Raw genomic sequence first — 21084 nt, 5'->3', positions numbered from 1 at the left:
TGATGGAAAGTCTGCAGTGATCCCCACAGTCAGAGCTCCTGCATCCTGTTAACATGCTGCGGCCAGGACCAGTCATCAGACAGGCTGTCATCTCTCTTATTTTATGTATTTATCGTTTTAGGCTACATTACAGCATTTGTTCAGCAGCAATTAGGACATATTCCTGAGACACAACCTCAGTGCTTAATTACCCCCCTTTATTGTAATTATGTTTAGAAAAAAAACATACAGGAGTCAGAATAAAATGTGTATTAAAATAAATCTGCTAATAAAGTTATTGTTTTATTGCTACAGGTGGACAAAAAAATTAATTTGATACAATTCTGATTTAATGCTCAGTGTAAAAGAGCTGCCCTGTCCTCTAGTTTAATAACATCTGATGAGCTCTGAAATGTTCTCCTTCCCACAAACACGATACCTTCAAAAGTATCGTGTTTGTGTGTCTTAAGAATCACAGGAAATCATGTCATGATCTGTGTCCCGCCCTTTGGCTCTGCCATAAATGCAAGCAAAACATTTATTTTGAGGATTTAACTCCCCACAAAACACATTAACGCCCACCCTCCATAACTGTTTTTAACACATCTCTGCTTCAGGTCTGGGGCACCACTATTACTAAAAAAAGTGAAGCTACAGAAATTATTCTTTAACTATCTAACATACAGTTGATATTTTTAACTCCTTCCCTGTCAACAAAGAAGGCAACATTACTGTAGCTTTGACAAATTCTGAACCACGTCATCCATTTATTAGTCAGTTGTTCAATACAGGAAAAAAACAAAATATTCTATGTTAAAAACACTCTGCAAAATTACATTAAGTGTTTATAAACAGCAGCGACTGAAATAGTCAAATAGGGAGAGCAGGGACTCAGTGCTTACATACAAGTATATACATTAGCTTTGTGCTAATTCCCTCCATCCATTCTGTCTCTGACAGTTTGTCAGGTCTGTCAACACGTAACACCACCAGTATTTTCTTAAGGACAAAGGCAAAAGGCAAAGGCAGATTTTTTTTTTTCTTAAAGAACTCTTAGTAGGATGAGGTCGATTTACTTTTAATATGATCTATAATCATCAATGGCAACATCAAGCTATGTATAAACACCATGAGCAGACCACACTCAGCTTTTCAATAAGGAAATCTGCTTAGAAGAGAATTTGTCCTCATACCTACGGCAAATGTGCATTAAGTTTGAAAAGACTATTAAAACATAAAGATGAGTGTAAGGTGAATTCCCTTCAGTCTTCCATTCAGGAAGTCGAGTGCACTATGCAGGGTGATATGAGATGTAGGGAGATGATGTAGGGGTTTGGGGAGGTTGTTAAATGGAGGGTCAGACTTCTCAGGCATTGCTCCTCTCCTCTATTGTGAAAGTCTCCATGGGGCCTTTGCTCAGGGCCTTGATGTCGTCCAGGAGACTGGTGGGGGTCAAAATGTGAGAGGACCCTGGAATCAAAGTATAAAGAACAATTAGGTCCCGAATGAGAGCATAAAACCCTGACATGTTTCTGACCAGCTCCAGCAGTGGGTGCAGCTGGAACAGCTGGAAATAAAAACAGGAAGTGACTGTTCCACAGTATCTGAGCCCCCTTCAGTTTATTTAAATGGCCACAACTCAGTGAGTCGACAAATCAGTCCTATTGCCAACCAGGTTTATTAAGAGCTACAGAGATTTTCCTTCCATATTAACGGAGTACAAACTTACCATGAGATATAAAGTGAAGTCAAAGTGTTGCAAGTACTTCAATGATTGATTGATTTAACCTGTAACCTGCGTAATCTTATATTAATGCTCACCTATGATGACCTCGCAGGATTTGACCGCCTGGGTGACCTCGTAGGCACAGCGCATCTCAGAGTGGCAGATTCCTCCAATAACAAAGATGATGAGACGAGAGCCGCTCCGGCGCTCGTCCTGAGCGCTGGCTTTGTGCTTCTGACGGGCGCTGTGGAGCAGAGCACAGATGGATTCACTAAGATAAATTCAAAAAGGCTGGTGGCTACATGTCCAAATCATGGAGAGAATCCAGAAAATCAACATCCTGGCAAGAAAGACAGGAAACGACTGATGGACAGATAATCAAAACTAAGACTAGATCACAAAAGCAGACAGAGACACTTCAAACATTCCCACAATATCATCCCAATATAAAGCTAGAGCTGAATGCAGTATCACAAATTATCACTGGAGGGCGCTAACTCATCATCCTCTCACTGTCTACATTTGTCTGTAAAATCAAATGGGGACATTCAGTGTGTCCATGTCCCGAGGATTGTTTGTCCTGCATTTTCCTCAGATGTAAATGAAAACACAGCTGCCTATTTCTTTAGTGTAGTTGGTGATATAAAGAATATGAAGATAAAGTAAAAGCCATGTTTAAACTTGGAAAATATGTAGTATGTAACACTTTGATACAAGTGTTGGCTTTCACATAATCTGTGCGTGTTTGATCTTAAGTTTGTGATTGGGATCAACACTTAAAAAAAAAAGGCCAATCAGAACATCTCTAGCAGAATTACATCCAGCAACTTACAGTTCTACTGTGATCAACCACAGAAACCCACCTGACTGCCCCGGAGCCATTCCAGGCAGCAGGACACTCAGACTGGTGGGGCCAGTCTCTGGTGTCCAGTTTGTTCTCCACAGCATCCTGACAAAAATACAAACACATCTTTCATTTATCTGTCATTTGTCTTTTACTTTGACCTTTCATTCTAATGACTTAAAACATCATTTGTGAAACTACCTCAAGTAGAAGACCCACATCACATCATTTACACTGAGCAGAGCTAATCAGCAGAGAAGCAAATAAGATTGTACATAAAAATTAGGGCATACAAATCCAATTTACAAAACAAACTGGTGAGCCACAGATTTAAGATTTTACTTCTCTCTCCTTTTACGTGTTCATCAGGCTTCATTTGTCAACATTTGGAATCTAAGTTCTGTTTAATTACAGAATTACAGAATTGAATTGTACAATTACAGAACTGAGTTTCAGTAAATTGCTGAGTTTAGAAATAACTTAAGTTTATGACCAAGGGTCACTGGAGTATCGCTGCGTCTTGGTTCCTCGTCCACTTCTGAGAACTGGACTTAACAGCAGAGTTTAAAATAATAAAAACATATTATTCCCTCCATGTCTTATGGCTTTCAGCTCATTTAACTTACTGGATTCAAAACAAACAGCCACAAGCAAACTTCATCACAGGACAGAGTGAAAAGGTAAATGAGAGAACCGCATGTTCAATATGATTCTTTTTACAATACAAACTTTAACAAGGCAGCAGGTGACTGTGACATCCTGCCTCTGTGTTCACATAAAATATAATCTCACCTTATTATAAAAACCTCTTACATGGGACACATTTCACGTACAATAAAAGCATTTAAGGATTAGTACAAAGGGAAGCTGCTGAAAGAGAACGATCACCCCAAGGGATCAACACACAAGTGGTGCTTTATTCTGCCTTAGAGATGCTAAGATGCCGTCTTTTACAAATGGATAAAGCAGAACAACAAAACAACACAAACATTCAGTATACTGTAAGTAACACTGCCGATCGGATGACCCGAATCTGATAACCTCCTTTTGTTGTGCTTTCACACTTCTGTTCATCATTTTTCTCACGAATTCCATTCAGAGGGAAGTGGGATAGCACAGTGACCTAGATCCAGCTGCAGGTATGATTTGTAAAAACATAACTTACATTATGTCTGACTCCTCTTCTTTTCCCTTCCTATCCTGCATCCTATCTAGACCCACTTTAAGTCACTGTTTCCTAGCTGCACCCAATCATTTTTTATTCTGGTGTTATGCCACTTCATTCATTAAGGTATCCATAGTAACTACACTTTCTGTTAACCAAAGCAAAAGATAATATTTATTCACAGAGCTGTATGTAACTAAAATTAAAAAAAAAAAGGTATAAATGCTGTTTGATCAAGCAAAAACGGTAACTACTGACAGAATAAATAATCATCCATATATAAAAAAATAATATAATACATATATTATATAGTATGATAATCTCCCTTCACTGACCTCCATCACATCTTTTATGACAGGAGTCCATCTGGAAAGGTTGTACGTCTGCTCCTGGGAACGATCCCGTCTGGTTGGTTTGCGAGAGAAGATACTAGGCTAGAAACAAAAGTACATGAAACAATAAGCAGGACTGAGTTAGGGCTCATGATAGAACAAGATGAGAACACGATGACACAAAGGATTAAAAAAAAAAAAACTCATCATCATCAATAGCAATCAAACACATCAAAACCATCAATCTTTTCCTCTTCTCCACATACCGATGTGATGATAGGGACGCCCAGTTCTTTCCAGTTCAAGATAAATTCTCGTTCATCCTCAATCTTTACGTGTTGGATGAGTTTGTTCAAGTTCTCATCTGTTGTTCCTGTTTGCACACATTCAACAAACAAACCAGTGAGAGAATCTACAATCGTTTATTAGGGCTGTATCATCTTAGTCCAATAACTGGCCACGAGAATCTTGGATCGTGGGAAATTCTAGATTTTAGGTTCATTTTACAGTTGTTTTTGAAAGGAATTCACTATTAATCTAAACTTGAAAAGTTTAGTCACAAGAGGATGTCTTGATGAAAGGACACCTCCACAATTTATACCCTGGCTGACTGACTGAGTCTCACTGCAGTAGTGCTCTGTGTCTCTCTGATAGTCTGCACTCTGAGTGGTCCCTGGGAATATATCCCTACAAAGCAAAGACTACATAATAGCCTGTTAATGCACAGACAGTGAAAGGGGACCAGTCTGCTGTACCATTGAGGCTGAAGATGTAGAGCAGCACAGCTCTGATCTTGTCGTGGGTGCTGTATGGGTGGAGCAGCACAGGCAGCAGGGTCCTCATGGGATCTTTAACCTTCACTCCTTCCATGTCTGCCCCGACTGCAAGGTCCTACATGGAGTAAAAAAAACATAGTTTAACTTTGAAAACTATCACACTTCTATCGAGTCTCTCCTTAGAGGGTCAGAGGTCAAACTGGAAATTATGTATTGCTAAACTCGTCAGTGCTTGCAGTTATGAAGCTTTTTACCTGTAAAATGTGAGCATTACTCAATAAACAACTGCCCACTCACTGACTTACTCAGTGAGTGGTAAAAATTATTGGCACCACCAAAAACAGACAACGGACCTGTTCAGCTTTGCAGAGTTTCTCCACGTTGTTCGAGTATTGCTGCATACAGTCCTCAGCCAGCTGCAGATGAATGGTTTTCTAGAATTCAAACGCAGAGAAAGGTGAAATACAGTGTGACCAGAATGATGTCTACTTATTGTCACCAGAGTTTCAAAATGATTCACTAAAATGATAAACAAAGACACCTATCACAGAAAGCAGAAGTTATAACTTGCTGCTAAAAACATGCTTAAGTCAAGCACACTTGATGACAGGCTTTTAAAGCACCACGCCCAACCACAACATAATGATCACTTAGCTCTATAATTACTACAAGGAAGCAAATAATATTAGAGTTAGATTACATATTGCATATGTCCTTATGTTGTGGCATGTCAGATCCCAAATGTTGCCCCTGAAAAAAATGTTGCCCATTCAACCCTGTGGTTACAAGTGGTTGCAAGGTCTTAGAGATATTGACACGTCATACCTCTGCCATCTGTTTACGGAATGCAGGCATCTTCTTCATCATTTGGGCCAAATTACTTATTGTGATCTAGAAGGAAAATGAAATGAAGTGATTGCTCAAGGAATTCATTTTTAATATACACATGAATACACAGTTCTAGAGATCATGGCAACACATAAGCACTGTACCTTCCCATCTGGCTGTTTCTTGCTAGCAGATATTTCCTTCATCATTTTGGGAATTTGTCTATTGTTAAGTTTAAAAACAAAATAAAAAAGGGTCATTGTTGGGGTGAGGAAGACAAGAAGGGGACACACCCATTCCTCAGATATTACACACTTACTCTGAGACCTCAGCAATGTGCTTGTGCCTCAGCTTCACCCAAAGCATGTCGTCCTCATTCAGCAGGGCCTGCTTCTCTGCGCCATCTTTAGACTTGTACCTGACCACAAAAATAACCAGATAAAGTGTATTGTCTACATTTGAAAAACAGTTTGTCGGTCATATGGGTATATTATGTATAAGCGTGAATATAGTGAAATAGAGTGAGAAAAGCTTGTAAAAAAATTACTTGTAGGTGTCGTAATGGATATCAATAAGGTCATAGGCCATGGCCTGGTAGGTGAGCTCGTGCAGGATGGGGCTGACGGGGTCAAAACCTCTCTCCACTATCAGCAGCTGGGCCTGGGTCTTTCCCTGGTGATAGGAGGAAATATACAAATAAAAACATGAAATATAACAATGCATTTTTTTCATAAAATCTTGACAGTGACCTTTGTCCTCACTTTCTGCAATACTACTCAGCAGCTACCAAGCAACTGCAAACTTTTCCCTTTTCAAATTTCTAGTGAAGGGCAACAACACTTTAATCCGCTTGAGGCAAAAGAGGGAATAGTTTTGTCTTTTACACGATACCTTCTGATAAGCTGACAGTGGGGGATAAAAACCCTGTATTTCCATGTTTCCATTTACTCCTTGGTCTAAGACCTTGTTTATTCTGTCAACATTCATTGTTCAGCAGGAGTCTCACCTTTTTCTTGCCACTGTCATCCAGCTCGTAGTGTACGGCCAGTTTGCTGTCCACCAGCTCTGCCAGGGTCTTGGCGTTCTCCATGTTGCTGTCTCTAGTTATGATATAAATCACTTTCCATGAGTTATCACAGTCACATTAATACATAGAGGTTGCACTGATACCAGTGTTAGTTAATAAAGCTCTTGTAAGATACCAGACATCAAACTGGCTTTGGAGAAAAACGCTGATTATCCTAGACAGAGTGTTTTCACTTTGTGCCGATGAAGCAAATTTTAATGAACAAAACTTGCTTGTACCAAGGAAATAAATGCATGAAAATTTAACCTGTTCATGCATGCAAAGGTGAATGCAGAGATATATCCAAAGAAAATCAAATATTATTTAAATAACTAAAGGTTATAGGGCTTTTATTGTTTGAAGTCATACCTGCTCTTCCACCAATCACTTGGTCACAGAGAAAAAAAAAATCTGTACATTAGCTATTTAGGCTAGTAGTGCACTGAGTGCACTATGACCCCCATTAGCCTGGTGGCTTTTTTTTGCAGCCAGATCAAAAAAATTCTTCTTCTCAATCACTTTGGAGCCGACTCTGAGTGAATGTTCAATAAACATTGAATTAGTTAGACTGAGCCGTCTCTGTTAAGTTGGGTGGAATTTATAAAAACTGAGGTGTTTTTTCATATACAGTCTGTGGCGTTTTCTGACAACAATATTAATGCTTTCCAGTCGAGATAGTGTGAAAATATGCACTGCTATCCCCATATTTAAACAACATCTCTCCCCCTTCTCTGTGATATTTTTACTCCACCTTGCATTGTGGCTGAGTAGAACAGGTAGAAACTCATTTAATTCCTGATGAGGTCGGACAACACCTTGTACCAACTAGTTCTTTTGTAGTGTAACCCTGCTCTAAGCAGTTAGGTAACACATTCTATGGTCTCAGTTAAGTTTTTCTCATAAAAGGTCTCACTGTGCTCGGGCGTTGAGGTGTGCTCTAAGCTGAGAAACTAAATCTTCTCTGGCTTACTTCTTGTATCTGATCCCTGGGTACTCATCCAACGTGGCACAGAGTGTGACGAGCTGGTCTGCGAGTGTCTCCAGTGTCTTCTTTTTGTCCTGACTGTTTGGACTGTAGATGCTTTTGAAAGCCCTCGGATTTTCACATGTGAACACCTGAAAACCGTTTAACACACCAGTGTAAAAAAAAAAAAAAAAATCACAAAAAACTATTGTTTAAGTGAACAATGTGCATGTAATCAAATAATAAAGCAGCATGTGGATCTTTTTAGTCTCTAATAATGTTCTGACTCCAGAATTGAATGCCTACATGTTAGCAGACATAAATAGGAATTTTAATTTGTAAAAATCTCAAAGAAAACGGCTAGTTACTAGGAAAATATTAATTTTGTAAAATTATTACACCACAGCTTAAAACAGCCAACACCCATTAAAGGTCCTCCCAGCAACAACATGTCTTTCAGGGGAATTTTCCCTCAGTTAACAAGTGAGCACAGAATCTGCACATAAAGAGGAAATGGAGCATTTCAAAAGAACCTAAAAGAACACACACTGCAACCACTCACTTGAGCCTCCTGTGGCATGAAGGAGATGTTGATTTCCTTACACACGCGTATGTATTTTGCACAGTGCAGCTTCATATTGTTGAACAGGTCGTCAGGACAGTCTATGGGACCAAAATATTTTTAGTTTGCATATAAACTACCAAAAAAAACCCAAATAAAAAACTATAAATATCATGTTGATCATGTTAGTTAAAAAGGCTTTCTGTTACTTACAGTCAGTGAAATAAACATATGCTGCTTTATACTTGGGTTTGTGCTTGAAATCCGCAATAAAGGCGTCGACACACTATAAAATGAAAGGTAATTTCAGAAATTACAACAGAAAACAGTTTTGCTGAAGTGAAACTGTAAACACCATCAGAATAAACAACAGTTTTAAAGAAATGAAAAAACCCAGATCCAAATGCAAGATGACAGTTACAGGAGTATAATGACTAACCTTTGCGGTTGGTGACATGAAGTAGATGGCCTTCATTTCTAGGACAGGCTCTCTGCTTTTGAACAGATCCTCCACAACTAGATATTTAAAACAACATGTTTACTTTGACAGAGTAGCTGCAGACATCCACACAGAGTCATCAGTTATTCAGCCTTTTACCAGTATGATGTAAAAATAAGTGCTTCACTGTTATGGAAACGTGGCCTACTTGTTATTTTCTCTGTCATCAGATCGGACATTTTGCAGCATGATGAGAGAAGCTTGGTGGTGAAAGGATCCAGAATCAATATCTGTGAAGAAGATACATCAGTAGCAGTCAGTCAAATCTTGTATTACACTGGAATTTGCTGCTGGGCTATAGAGCTCCATATTAAAAGAAACAGCACTGTCAAACTGAGAAATTATAAATTCTGTTTGGAGTCACAGTGCATCAGTCAAATCAATCATGAAAAAAAGGTGGATCTTTAATGTGGAAACTGTCCATGCAATTAAAATCACAGGACGCTGCACTGAGGGTTGTCCTACCTTCCATATTTCAGATTTCCTGCAGTCTGTAATAATTGTGTCTTTTATTCCTGTAAGTGACACAGAACATGAATCATGAAAAACAACATGACTAAAACCAGGAAAAAAGCTATTGTTACTTTGTGACTAAGTCAGTGCTTAGTAATCCCCTCTTTCAAACTGTATTTACTTCTTTCTGCTTCAGAAATTGTTGTAGCTGGATGTTACCTAATGGCAAAACAACTGAGTGCTATATTATGTTTTCCCTTACTCAAACCTCCACCCAAGTTCTTAACCCCACCCAGTCTTAAACTCATGGCTGGATTAACCTATGATGAACCCCATTATACACTATATTCCCTGTCACACAGAAATCAACCAGTACTGTAGATCTGAAGTTACTAGTTACTTAACTGATTTGTTGGCGGAAAAAAATCAATTGGCAATGAGGTTTGTAATTCATTAATTGTTTGAGAGTGAATATTTTTATATGAAAAACATTCCTCAGACTGGGCTCTGTTCCTAAGTCCCAGCGCGAAACTTAAGTTGAGTGGGTTTTGTCGTCAGGGTCCTGCCTGAGGACCTGAGGCTGACCTAATCAGTGACTTATTTTAAAACATTATCTTTAAAAAAGGCTTTTATTGGACTTTAATACCACTTGAGTTTTTGAGCTGTGCTTTCTTTTTTGTCAGTGATGTGTGTTTCTGTTTCAATCTTTGCTTTCCTCTGTGAAGCACAACGTAAATACACCTTATTATTATCATATTATTATTATTATATCCACTAAACAATCCATTATTTGAGAAAGTTAGTAGTTTTTTGAATAACACGACCTTATTTCTGTGTGTTAACAGACAGAAAAAATGAATGATAAAACACATCTTAACAACAAACGAATTCAACATAATCTAAACAGTAAATTAGGCCTGAAAGTAGATTTCGACAAAGACATTCTGCAAGGCATAGTGTTAGTTAATCCTCCACTTCCTGTTCTGGATTTATTATTTATGTAGACCCAGATGATGAAGTAAAGCCTTGACAAAGAGGACAACGCCAGGGGAAACACAGACGCTGGTTGCAGAGGAAACAGACCTCGACATTAGTTGACGTTAGGTCTGAGTCGGTTTGACAGGAATCGGTGTTGAGCTAAAAGCTAAAAGTGCCACCACCGGTAACATTACGAGACAACAACAGCTCCAGGTGTTAACCCGGGTGTCTTCTGCAGTCACAGTCCCGTCGAGTCTCTCCTTCAAAACACACTTAAAAACTTCCGTTGACGGAAAAACAACTGCAAATGACAAACTGCGTTCACTGTCACTCCAAGATGCAAAGTCACAGAGGAAGAAACTGTCAGTAAAAACAGAACGTAGTTACTTGTTAACCCTTTAACTCGTGAAAACGAGGTGTTACGGCCGTTTCACATGTACAGTAAACTTTCTGTCACTGGGTTGAACTTACTTTTCCAAACAATCCTTTTCAGCCCGTGTTCTGGACCCGCTGCCATCTTTTCTTTTTCCTCCGCGCCTCTTCCTGTCCCGTGTCCTCGGACTCTGACGTCAACCGCGTCAACAAGTACGCGACGGACCGTTGTTGTAGTTTTTTTGTTTGTTTTTGTTTTTAATGCGTATTACGTCTATCTATCTATCTACCTACCTATCTATCTATCTATCTATCTATGAATTAAGAAGAATTAAGAATTAAGTCATTAAAAATAACAAATATCCATGGTAAGTCAGAGATATGAGACAATAAGTCAAAATTATGACAAAATTTAGAGTCTTCGTACTCAAATGTATGGAATAGTCAGGGATGACTCGTACAATTTTATAACTTTTAGTGTTTATAATTGTGTCTCCTAGATGATTTTATGATTTTCACTTAAAGGTTTTTGGTTGTTTTTCTTGTTTTTTTTTCGGCACCTTTAAAAGTTTTTGGGATGTGTGTACCCTACAGCCTGTTTGTATTAAGTGTTTAGTGACATCTGGCACTAATGGGCTTCTAAAATCATGAAAACTAATTACAAATTTTAAAGAATGTATTCAATTCTTCCACACATCAGTGTGAAAAGCAGTGCTCGGTAGGGGAAATCCAATTCTTTTACCAAACCCTGTATTTTTTGCGTCTATGTCATTGAGTATAGAATATCATGCCAGTAGCTACAAAGGTGTTTCCTTCTCATGCTATTCAACCTGCACTTGCCCCAAGTTATACATCTCTGGTTCACTATGATTGGATATTTGCTCCCAGTGGGAGGAGCCAGATGCAGGTATTTTAAGTAACACAGACACCACATATGTTTAAGAAAAAGTAAAACAGTTAAGAGTGAAGCATTAAAACAATCAGAAGCTGCGAACTGTGAGAAAAAGTGAAAGGAGTGTTTCCAAAGACAGACGTGAAGACTGGGCACCATGAAGTGGTTCGGGATTTTTGTTTTGCTGGGCATATACTCACAGGTACAGTAAAGAAATCAAGTTTGTTGTCATCAACAGCTCATTTCAAATTGAGGCACAAACACTTTGTTGAAGAAAGGGAAGAGCACAATGTAATGGAAAAATAGCATTCAAAGTGGTTACCAAGTTAGTAATAACTTTTATATAAATACATAATACTATTGTTAATGATATTTTCTCATCTATATTTGCAGGCTGCAACTGGATCAGGTATTGCATGTTCTCTTTTAACATATATCCCACTGCAGATGTTTTATCACTGTCATATATGATACTGTATTATACTTGTATGTGTAAAACAATCCATGTCTCAGAGCGATAAGCATGTGCCATAATGAGCTCCTTTTCTTTGATCTCTCTCATCAGCTATCCAAGTATCTGTGTTCTCAACAACATCCAAGACTGTAACTCTCAGATGGACCAGGCACTCTGGAGCCAGCTCATACAAGATCTCCGTTGCTCCCAAAAGCTCACCAAGCAACCCCATTGCTTTTGCCCAGTTTGGTCCAAACACGGTGATGGGCTCCATCAACTCTCTGTCCCCACGCATTAACTATGTCTTCACAGTTGAAGCTCTGGACAATTCCCAAACAACACTGAGCACTGCTACTGCTGAGTCCTCAACAGGTGAGCTCTCAACCTGCACTCAATAACAGAATGTCTTACTTATATTTGGTTTTCTATTTCAAAAACAAGATATTTTTTAGTGCATATTCTGGTGTTGTGTGTCTTTTGCTTTGTTTTAAATTACTTATAAAATTTCAATCAATTTACAAAATATAGAAGGAAGTGTGGAAAAAGTTAGAGTGGATCCAGCGTAATAATATAAAGTGTTTTTAAACACCTAAATGTTACTTTAAAAGCTGCAGGCTGGTGGTGGGCAGTTGCCAACATACACTGAGCAGATGACCAGAGAGTAAAGGTAACTTAGATACCAGTAGCCTTCAATTATGAAAATCTCTTAAAAAACAGACATAATGATGATTCTTATTAATTAACCCCTAAATTCTGCTGTCACCGTGGGAGATCATGCGGAGGTCAGTCCTTGCATCCAACTACCAAAATGTTGCTATTTGTAGTTGAATCTTACAATAAGTGTCCTCTTGTTGGGAGTCATTACTGATCTGAACTGACTGTGACTGTCTTTAGCCCCTGAGACGATGGATCCCGTCCAGACAGTGAAGCCAAAGGACAGCAGGACCTTGATGGCGGAGTTCACCTTGATTACGGGAGCGACTCACTACATCATACGCATCCAGGACTCCAGTGGCTTTTTCAGAGAGGACACAGTGTCTTCGTCCCCCACTGAGATTCAGTCCCTCACACCGTACACTGAGTACACGCTCAGCATCATGGCTGTGAACAGTGGGGGCCGCAGCCAGCCGTCTCTTCCTGTGACTGCAAAGACAGGTACTGGTGTTTCTCGCATTATCTTCATTTGTGTGTTGGAGTTTCACATTTGTTCTCTTCCACTGTTGGGGAACAAAACTTCAGAAATGGGGGAAAATAACACCCCAGGGCTGGTTTATGTGTGGAAATGAGTCACACATTCAATAAGAAACACTGAGCACTTTTGTCATCACTCCTCGTGCCCTGCAGAAGTCACTTGATCTGCCTCATTGTCCCATACCAGAGCCTTTATATACGGCTCTGTGAGAGAACGTACATGCATCGTCTATAGAAAAATGCGCTTTCAGTGTTTGTGCAAATCCAGGTTTGTCTTACCCAAGAAATGCATCAGCCTCCCTCAGGGCCTGAAAACTATACCTGACCCTTCTATGTCGAATACACAAAGACCTGACCTCATCGTGAGTACATAGCTGTCACCTCTCACCTCCACTTCTGCCTCCAGGGGAAAATCTGATCCTGATGGACTAAAAAAACATGCAACGAGCAGTTTCACCACTTTTTTTTTTACAGTTTGACAGTATGGATCTGAGAATTTCATCTTATTTCAGGGACAAAGGTCACTTCATATCTCACTCCAAACTCCTCTCCTTTGAGAGTACCTGATCTCGCTCTCTATCTAAAAAATAAATTTAAGCTAAGTCGACATAAGACTCTAATGGTGTCAAATTCATGTTACAGCAGACAAAGAAAAAGTACAAAGAGGTTGGGAAAAGAAATGTCTATTCTACATATAGTTTTTAACTTGCTATGCACATATGTTAAATGTCTGCCCAGTGAGTAAAGGTAAATTTAATATGTTAGATACAATTTTATTTACTTTCCTCTCGTCCACAGTGTTGCCTCCTCCTCAGCTCTCCACCTCCTCTCCTAGCAACGATAGCATCATTATATCCTGGGCCCCCGTTGCTCACGCTGTCCAGTACACCCTGTCTGTATACAAGTTTGGTTCAAACACCAACATGAAGCACAACACCTCTGACACCAATCTGACCATCTCCGGCCTGGATGCTGGCTCACTCTACATCATCAAGGGATTCGCCTGGGACCCTGAGGGCCGAAAGGGAGAGGGCAGTTTGCACATCAACCAGACAACACGTAAGGACGCACTTTGTGTGTGTTTTCAAACTGCACCACATGATGCATCACATCACCAACACAAAGTAAACAAACATCTATTTTCTAAATACCATTAATTCATTCTTTTTCCCATTTTATCATAGAAAGTAGCTTATTGGCTTTGAGCCCCAGGAAAAATGCTTAATTACAGGAAAAGTTCTGCATTTAAAGTTTAACTTTGTGTCATATTAGAAAACTTTGGCGCCTCCTAGTGATAATATCAAAACAGACACATTGAGGATATTGAGCATTAATTGGCTCAGAGCAAATGTAGATTGCACCAGTTTTTTTCAGGATAAAGACACACACCATCAGAGGAAAGGTGCTGCAATTATAAATAAATCTTACACACAGAGGCTCAAAATAAAAGTAAACAAATACTATTTATTCATCGTAGTTTATCACATTATTGCCTACATCTTAAATTGATCAATTCATCCTTACATAGAATACTTTAATAACACAGTGTCTAGATTCACAGTAGTATCAAGTATATAAGACTGTATCTACATATGTTTTTGACCGTGTTGGTGTTTGTGTGTGTTCTGTATGTTTGTCTTTCAACAGGACCTCCAACACCATCTTCTGTCAATGTCTCTGTGGTGATGAGTAACGACGTGGCCGGACTCTCTGTGGCCTGGGAGCTCGATCCAGAGGTTTATGGATCCTTTGAGTATTTTGTGACAAGTGACCACAACCTCACCTGTAATTCCACGTCCACCTCCTGTACCCTGTCTCCAGTGGGCTGTGGAGAGATACACGTTATCCAGGTCACCGCCTCAAACGAGGCCGGGCCCAGCTTCCCCTCCAGCCCCAACGTCTTCATCACCTGTAAGTCGTAGAGCTAATGTGGTTTGTTTGCTGTTATTGTTCTTACCTGATATTGATTTTGACATTAATGTTACACAGATTTGAGTTGGATCAAATGGGGCTGAGAGATGATAGAGACAACAGACACAATAGAAACAGATAGATGATGTTTCCACCAAGGTTTTATTAGATGTGGTGGAAAATCAAAGAGCAGGCGTTTTTCTGGAAAAAGCTCTAGATTAAATGAAGATTTACAGTACTTTTGCATCAGCATGTTGATATACAGTACACTGACTTGTCAGGTGTTTAACTCATTCACATCTGGTTATTTTATCTATTAATTACCAGATATTTCATTATTATTACCCTAGATATTGCTATCATGAAACAAAATTCCACCAAACAGCTAATGATTTTATCCATATGACTCATGCCTGCTACCAAAAATCTTGTTTAGCCTTTAATAGTAAATGTAATAGGTATGAAATAAAAAAACAGCCTTTCAAATGTAGCCAAAAATCTGAGTATTTTAGAGCTCAATTTTACATCAGAGATAATTGCAGTGCACACAGTTAAAGTTACCCTGAGAAGATTTCTTTTTTTACTACTAGTAGCACAATGGGGCAGTGTTTTGACCAGTCTGCAAAATGGTTTTGTTAAGCAGATCTGCAGATATTCAGTTTGAGTGTTGTAATAAATCTATGGATCTCTGGAAACTGCACAGACATAAGATGTGGAAAAAAAAAAGTTCTGCATCTCTAACAGCTGCAGCAGTCTGTGCACAGTTTAGATTTACCTATGAGACAGCCATTAGTTTATTTTACCATCATAGTTTCACTAAATAAATAACCTACCTACCACCTCTTTGTGGTCAAACAAAAAAAAAACATACTACACTTCAGCATCAGCAAAAACAAAGGCAACTCTGAAAGCACCTAAACTCCCTGCTGTCCTGTGCTGTCAGTCCCGTGTCCCCCAGAGTCTCTGGATCTTGTGGAGTCGACAGAAGGAAACTGCACGCTGAGGTGGGACACGGTGCCTCACGCTGACAGCTACGTGGCCTTCATCAAGAGAGGTGATGGTGGCGAAGAGACCTGTAACACCACCAGCAACAACTGTACCTACCACTGCCAGTGTGGCTACACATACCTGATGTCTGTGCTCGCATTCAACCAGGCCGGCGTCAGTCCTCCAGGAAACACTCTCAACTACACCACCTGTAAGTGGCAGCAGAGTTGACATGTTTTATGATTTTCTTCTCTTCCTGTGCATCATAATTTCATGTTTGTGTGTGTTTACCTGTGTATCACCTGCATCTTTCAGTGCCCTGTTGTCCAGAGGGTGTATCCGTCTCCTTGGTGAGCACTGACACGCTGGAGATCACGTGGACAGCTTCACGGGGGGCAGAGCTGTACCAGACTCAGGCTGCGGACAGTTCAGAGGTCATTCTGTGTAACGACACGGCCCCGGTGTGCGCGCTGTCTGACCTCAGCTGTGACAGTGCCTATAGCGTTGTGGTGACACCCTGCAATGAAATCAGCGGATGCAACCGTGCATGCAAAGCTCACACCAGAGACACAGGTAGAAAACTGCTTTACATATGTGCATGTATTCAGCAAATATCCACTTCAGTTAAGTTCTGTTTATCTGTCTTGTACAGTTGCACTGCGGCCAACTACTTTTTTGTTTCCTGAATTTCACATAAAATGATTTAAAAAATGCAGCAAAATCTTTATCCTATTAGAAACTTTGCATTAATTTCAATATGGAGGACAATAGAAATGCTTGACCATATTTATTAAAACACAAATTGTGTCTGAAATAAAACACGTTTGTTTCAAGTTTCATCTCCATTAAAGCTAAAAATATTTCCTCTGTCAGAAGGATTAATTAATAAAAACTTTCACAAAATACTTCATACTGATATGAGGCAAAAACTTGGGGTTATTACATTTTATGTATAAAGTACAACATTAGGAAGAGTCACACACACACTGGCCACTTTGTTAGGTACACCTGTGCAGTCTAATGCATTACAATACAACAGCTCTGCTGTGAATTCTTATTTTTTATTTTTACAAAATAAAGTTCAAAAATGATTGTTTCTATTGACACTGTCAGAAAGGTGGTGATTCTACTTTATGGTTATTACTGAGGTTGTAGAGGGTGATGGTCTGCACTGTATTCAGAGGTGTTTCTGATATTCTGCCCCTCTCATGAATGTAAATGGGATGAACACAACACCATTAGAAACACCTTTCAATATGATGCAGTCCAGGACAACACCACCACTCACTGATGTATATAAAAGCTTCCTTAAAGTAGACCTTGTGGCAGAGCTGTTGTGTTGGATTGCATAAGACTGCACATGTGTGCCTAATAAAGTGACCAGTGAGCTTTGTAAAAAAAAAAAAAAAAAAAAGTGTGGATAATAAAAGCTTGTATGTTTTGTTTAAATAACTGTATGATTGATGTACTGCTTCTTTAAATGACCAGAACTTGATAATTTTGAATGACTGTAATTGCTTTGGATGAACATACTCAGTAAACTCAGTCAGCTTTTAATTACTGCTCTCCTTCGTCTCCCATCAGCTCCCTGCATGCCAATGAATCTGATGCTGAACCCGAAAAACTCCTCCTGTGTCAGTGTCAGCTGGGAGGCGAGCAACAGGGCTGCTACCTACACTGTGAGCGCGATGGGAGATGGCGGCGAACACACCTGCACCACCGCTGGAAACAGCTGTGACATCACTGAGCTTCCCTGTGGCTCCACCTATGAAGTCACCGTCACAGCGAGCAGCGCCGCTGGCCAGAGTTTACCCAGCTACTCTGACTCTCTGGAGACAGGCGAGTAGCCCAAGGTTCACACTGATCCGTTCAATTAAAGAGTGCAGACAAAATGTGTTTTAACCTCCCCTCGCTGCAAAATCTCCTTTAAAAAGCAGTGGGATCAAGTATTATGACTTGTTTTTCTCAATATCTTCGACACTTAAGATCAATTTTATGTCCATCTGGGCCTCCTCCCTGTATTTACACTCCACTTTTAAAGAAAGTCATGCAACATCTGACATGTTCCACTAATCTCTTCCATTCAAGGAACCATTAATAGATTTGCAGCTTTTATTTTGACAGCTTAAGACTTAACTTTTATTTTTTTGATGGTGGGGTTCAAAAATATTTTATTACATTGATTCAGGTACATGGAACATAACATGAAATGTTATTTGACCTATGGTAAACCTATGGATATATGTATGAGGAGTGTAAATAGGCCATTGAAAACCGTTTAATTCAGAAATTGAAGCTGATTTAGACCATTTCTTACAACTTCAGTTATAAACCACATCCTCTCAGGATATAATCCAAATTCAGATGCAGACATTGTTCTTACATAAAAAGAAACATTACAGCCTTAACATCCACATATATCATCTTCTTTTCCAGAACCCTGTTGCCCGGTGAATCTCACAGTGGCTCAGGTGACTCAGGCAATGACCAACGTCTCGTGGTCTCACGCCAAAGGGGCGCGTTCATTCATCACCTCTCTGACATCGCCGCGTGGTCATGCCCGCTGCCACACCGAGGACTCCCACTGCCTCATGGGATGCATCACCTGTGGGACGAACTACACCGTCACCATGGAGGCGTTCAGCCACAGCGGGCGCAGCACCAACTGCACCTATCAGGGCTTCTCGTCCAGTGAGTGAGGATGTTTTCCACCAATGAGAAGGAAGACAGCCCAAAACCAAAAAATGGTTTTTAAGCAGTTAACTTTAAATGACACCTTGTCCTCACAGAATAACAATGCTGGTCATTTTTGAGGGAACAAAGCCACAACAGACACATCACTTGATGACCGCTCTCTCGCCCGTAGGTGCCTGCTGTCCCTCAGGTGTCAAGCTCTACAAGATGGCAGGTAACTCCCTGCGGGTGTACTGGCGCAGCTCTGGCAGCAGCCACGGCTACGTCACAGAGATGGTGGGCAGCAGCAACAACTACACATGCACCGCATCCCCCGGGGAAAACAGCTGTGATGTTGGCAACATCCAGTGCGGGGACATCTATCATGTAGTGGTGGCGCCGCTCACACCAGAGGGCAGCAAAGTGCTGTTCTGCCCCCAGAGACTGTACTCAGGTATGACAGGAATGTCTGGTGAAGACACATATACGTATCTCAATAATAGATATTTCATGATGTTTTATGATACAAATGTGTAATACTACACTTTGGTCGTAAAGAACTTGAACATGGATGACAACATTTTGACCAAATCTGACTTTTTGTTGTGTTTCTGCTCTTGTAGTCACTTGCTCAGACAGCAGCGTTGGCACAGGTGAGTATGTCACCATGTTGAACTTTTATGTAAATTTAGATTTGATTAGACTGGATTAGATTTAACTTTATTGTCAATTCCCATAATACAGGTACCTCGAAATGCAGTATGACATCTAACCAGAAGTGCAGAAAGCAGCAAATGCAGATATATACAGACATATATATATATAAGAATAATATGTATATAATACAGAAACATCATGTAATAGAATGAATAGACTGACTTATTTGATAGTATAAACTTTAGATCACTGAAATCAATGGTTTTCAATACTTTATGAGAGAATATTGTGCAAAACCTTTTAGAAGAGGAGATACCACCTGCAGATAGCTGATTTTTCTAATATCACTTCAATCTGTTCAGTCATTTACAGAGGGAAGAGAAGCGCGGACTAGCATATGGTAAGTAAATATTTAGCTCATGATGAGTGATGGAAATTGACAGTAAAAACCTTGTGGCTGATTTCAGAGAGAAAGTGTGAAGTTTTGTGGAGTTGAAGAAATTACACTTCCTTGGATTATTTTTTTTATGAACAATAAACTGAAAACATATGATTTTATGATGTTTTTGAGGTGAGGTTTTATGAAAACACAATTTTATGTTAAGAAAACACAGACAAGACATAAGGCACATGTTCCATCTTTTTTTTCATGGTTTAAAATAAGAACTGTGAAGTAAGTGTTGTAATTTTAAAACTGTGTCCTTCAGCTGTAGGTTGCTGTCTCCCTCTGCTGACCACACTGAAACTTATTTTATGCTCTGCTCGTATAATATGTCAAATTTGAGTAACTGTCCTACAATAAACGTAAAAATCCAGAAAACTTAAGGTAATATCTGTTGTTTTGTCTTCACAGCTTCTTCACCACAGAAACAACAAACACTTCCAACTTCTTCATCCTCCCCTTCCTCCTGCTTCATCCTTGGTCAAGAAGATGAAGCCAATCTGATAAATAAATGAAAGAACAACTGTTAACCAAGTAAACGTGCCTGTATGTTGGCCATGATATAAAATGATGATAATATAAATGTTTGAGATATTATGAAACTGTCTTTAAATAATGTTCATGCTCAGTATCATGGCCAAGAAAATACATTATTGTGCCCCGACAGACATGATCAAGTACTTACAGTAGAGAAAAACAAGGACAAGTGAAGAACGTTTGTTTGCTGCAGATTATGGTATGAAATTGGTAAAAGTGAAAAGGCTTCTTATGATAAAACACTTTATCCACAAACAAACAAACCTAAATTTACATGCTTTACTGATGAAGTTGTGATGGTCTAATTTTGAGTAATTGCAAATTGATCTTATTCCAAAGTTATTGGATTAAAAAACTACAAATGAATGATCTAATTGACAAAAATCAATAAGCAAGTCAATAGCAGTGTCTGAACAGAACATTTGACATCATACATGAAACCTTTTGGCCCATTTCATTTTAAGAAATATTCATTTGAGAAATTACCAAATTAAAATAAATTTCATAGCTCCAGCCCTAAGTAGGAAGCCTCCTGATGATCTGTGCCTCCAGCTTCTTCAACGTGCTGCTGCTTGTTCTCAGGATGAATTAAACATTTTGGAATATGTGTCACTGTGGTTGTGTGAACCTGACGCATATTTCTGATAATAAAGAAGTTCCCAGCATTGTTTGTGTGTTTTGTGGTTTGTTTTGCACATTGACATAAACTTTACAATATATGACACCAAGCGTTGAAGTCACAGTCACAATGTTTGTGTCAAATCTCCCCTGAGGTATCTGCCATCATTGATCAGTA

The 21084-nt window shown here is 39.4% G+C and overlaps 2 protein-coding genes across 3 annotated transcripts; one reads left to right on the top strand and one right to left on the bottom strand.

Moving 5' to 3' along the window:
* Positions 1-726: 726 nt before the first annotated feature.
* On the bottom strand, positions 727-10747 carry stxbp3 (syntaxin binding protein 3). The gene is made up of 19 exons (XM_071486498.1): positions 10644-10747; positions 9207-9256; positions 8890-8971; positions 8682-8758; positions 8456-8528; positions 8243-8343; positions 7687-7832; positions 6657-6750; positions 6198-6322; positions 5970-6068; positions 5815-5872; positions 5648-5713; positions 5176-5256; positions 4802-4937; positions 4313-4419; positions 4050-4148; positions 2569-2654; positions 1801-1949; positions 727-1449 (listed from the first exon to the last, which is right to left on the bottom strand). Exons 1-19 carry the CDS (start codon positions 10687-10689, stop codon positions 1346-1348), a joined length of 1779 nt encoding a protein of 592 aa, XP_071342599.1. The 5' UTR covers positions 10690-10747; the 3' UTR covers positions 727-1345.
* Positions 10748-11486: 739 nt separating this feature from the next.
* LOC139626220 (fibronectin type III domain-containing protein 7-like) lies at positions 11487-20953 on the top strand. 2 transcript variants are annotated; one of them, XM_071486496.1, is made up of 14 exons: positions 11487-11638; positions 11830-11845; positions 12002-12262; positions 12785-13045; positions 13880-14140; positions 14729-14992; positions 15936-16190; positions 16295-16552; positions 17564-17818; positions 18416-18670; positions 18846-19106; positions 19276-19305; positions 19672-19709; positions 20163-20953. In XM_071486496.1, exons 1-13 carry the CDS (start codon positions 11594-11596, stop codon positions 19701-19703), a joined length of 2454 nt encoding a protein of 817 aa, XP_071342597.1. In that variant the 5' UTR covers positions 11487-11593; the 3' UTR covers positions 19704-19709; positions 20163-20953. The 2 variants fall into 2 exon arrangements, with proteins under 2 accessions (XP_071342597.1, XP_071342598.1); XM_071486497.1 differs by lacking the exons at positions 11487-11638; positions 11830-11845 and adding an exon at positions 12499-12557 and having other exon boundaries at positions 12141-12262.
* Positions 20954-21084: the final 131 nt, after the last annotated feature.

This window comes from Trachinotus anak, unplaced genomic scaffold (assembly GCF_046630095.1).
Source record: "Trachinotus anak isolate AG129_WGS33_773 ecotype Australia unplaced genomic scaffold, CSIRO_AGI_Tana_v1 ptg000010l, whole genome shotgun sequence".
In the NCBI taxonomy this organism is placed as follows: domain Eukaryota; kingdom Metazoa; phylum Chordata; class Actinopteri; order Carangiformes; family Carangidae; genus Trachinotus; species Trachinotus anak.
Note: the sequence above shows the minus strand (reverse complement) of the source record. Positions and strands in the feature narration are given on the sequence as shown.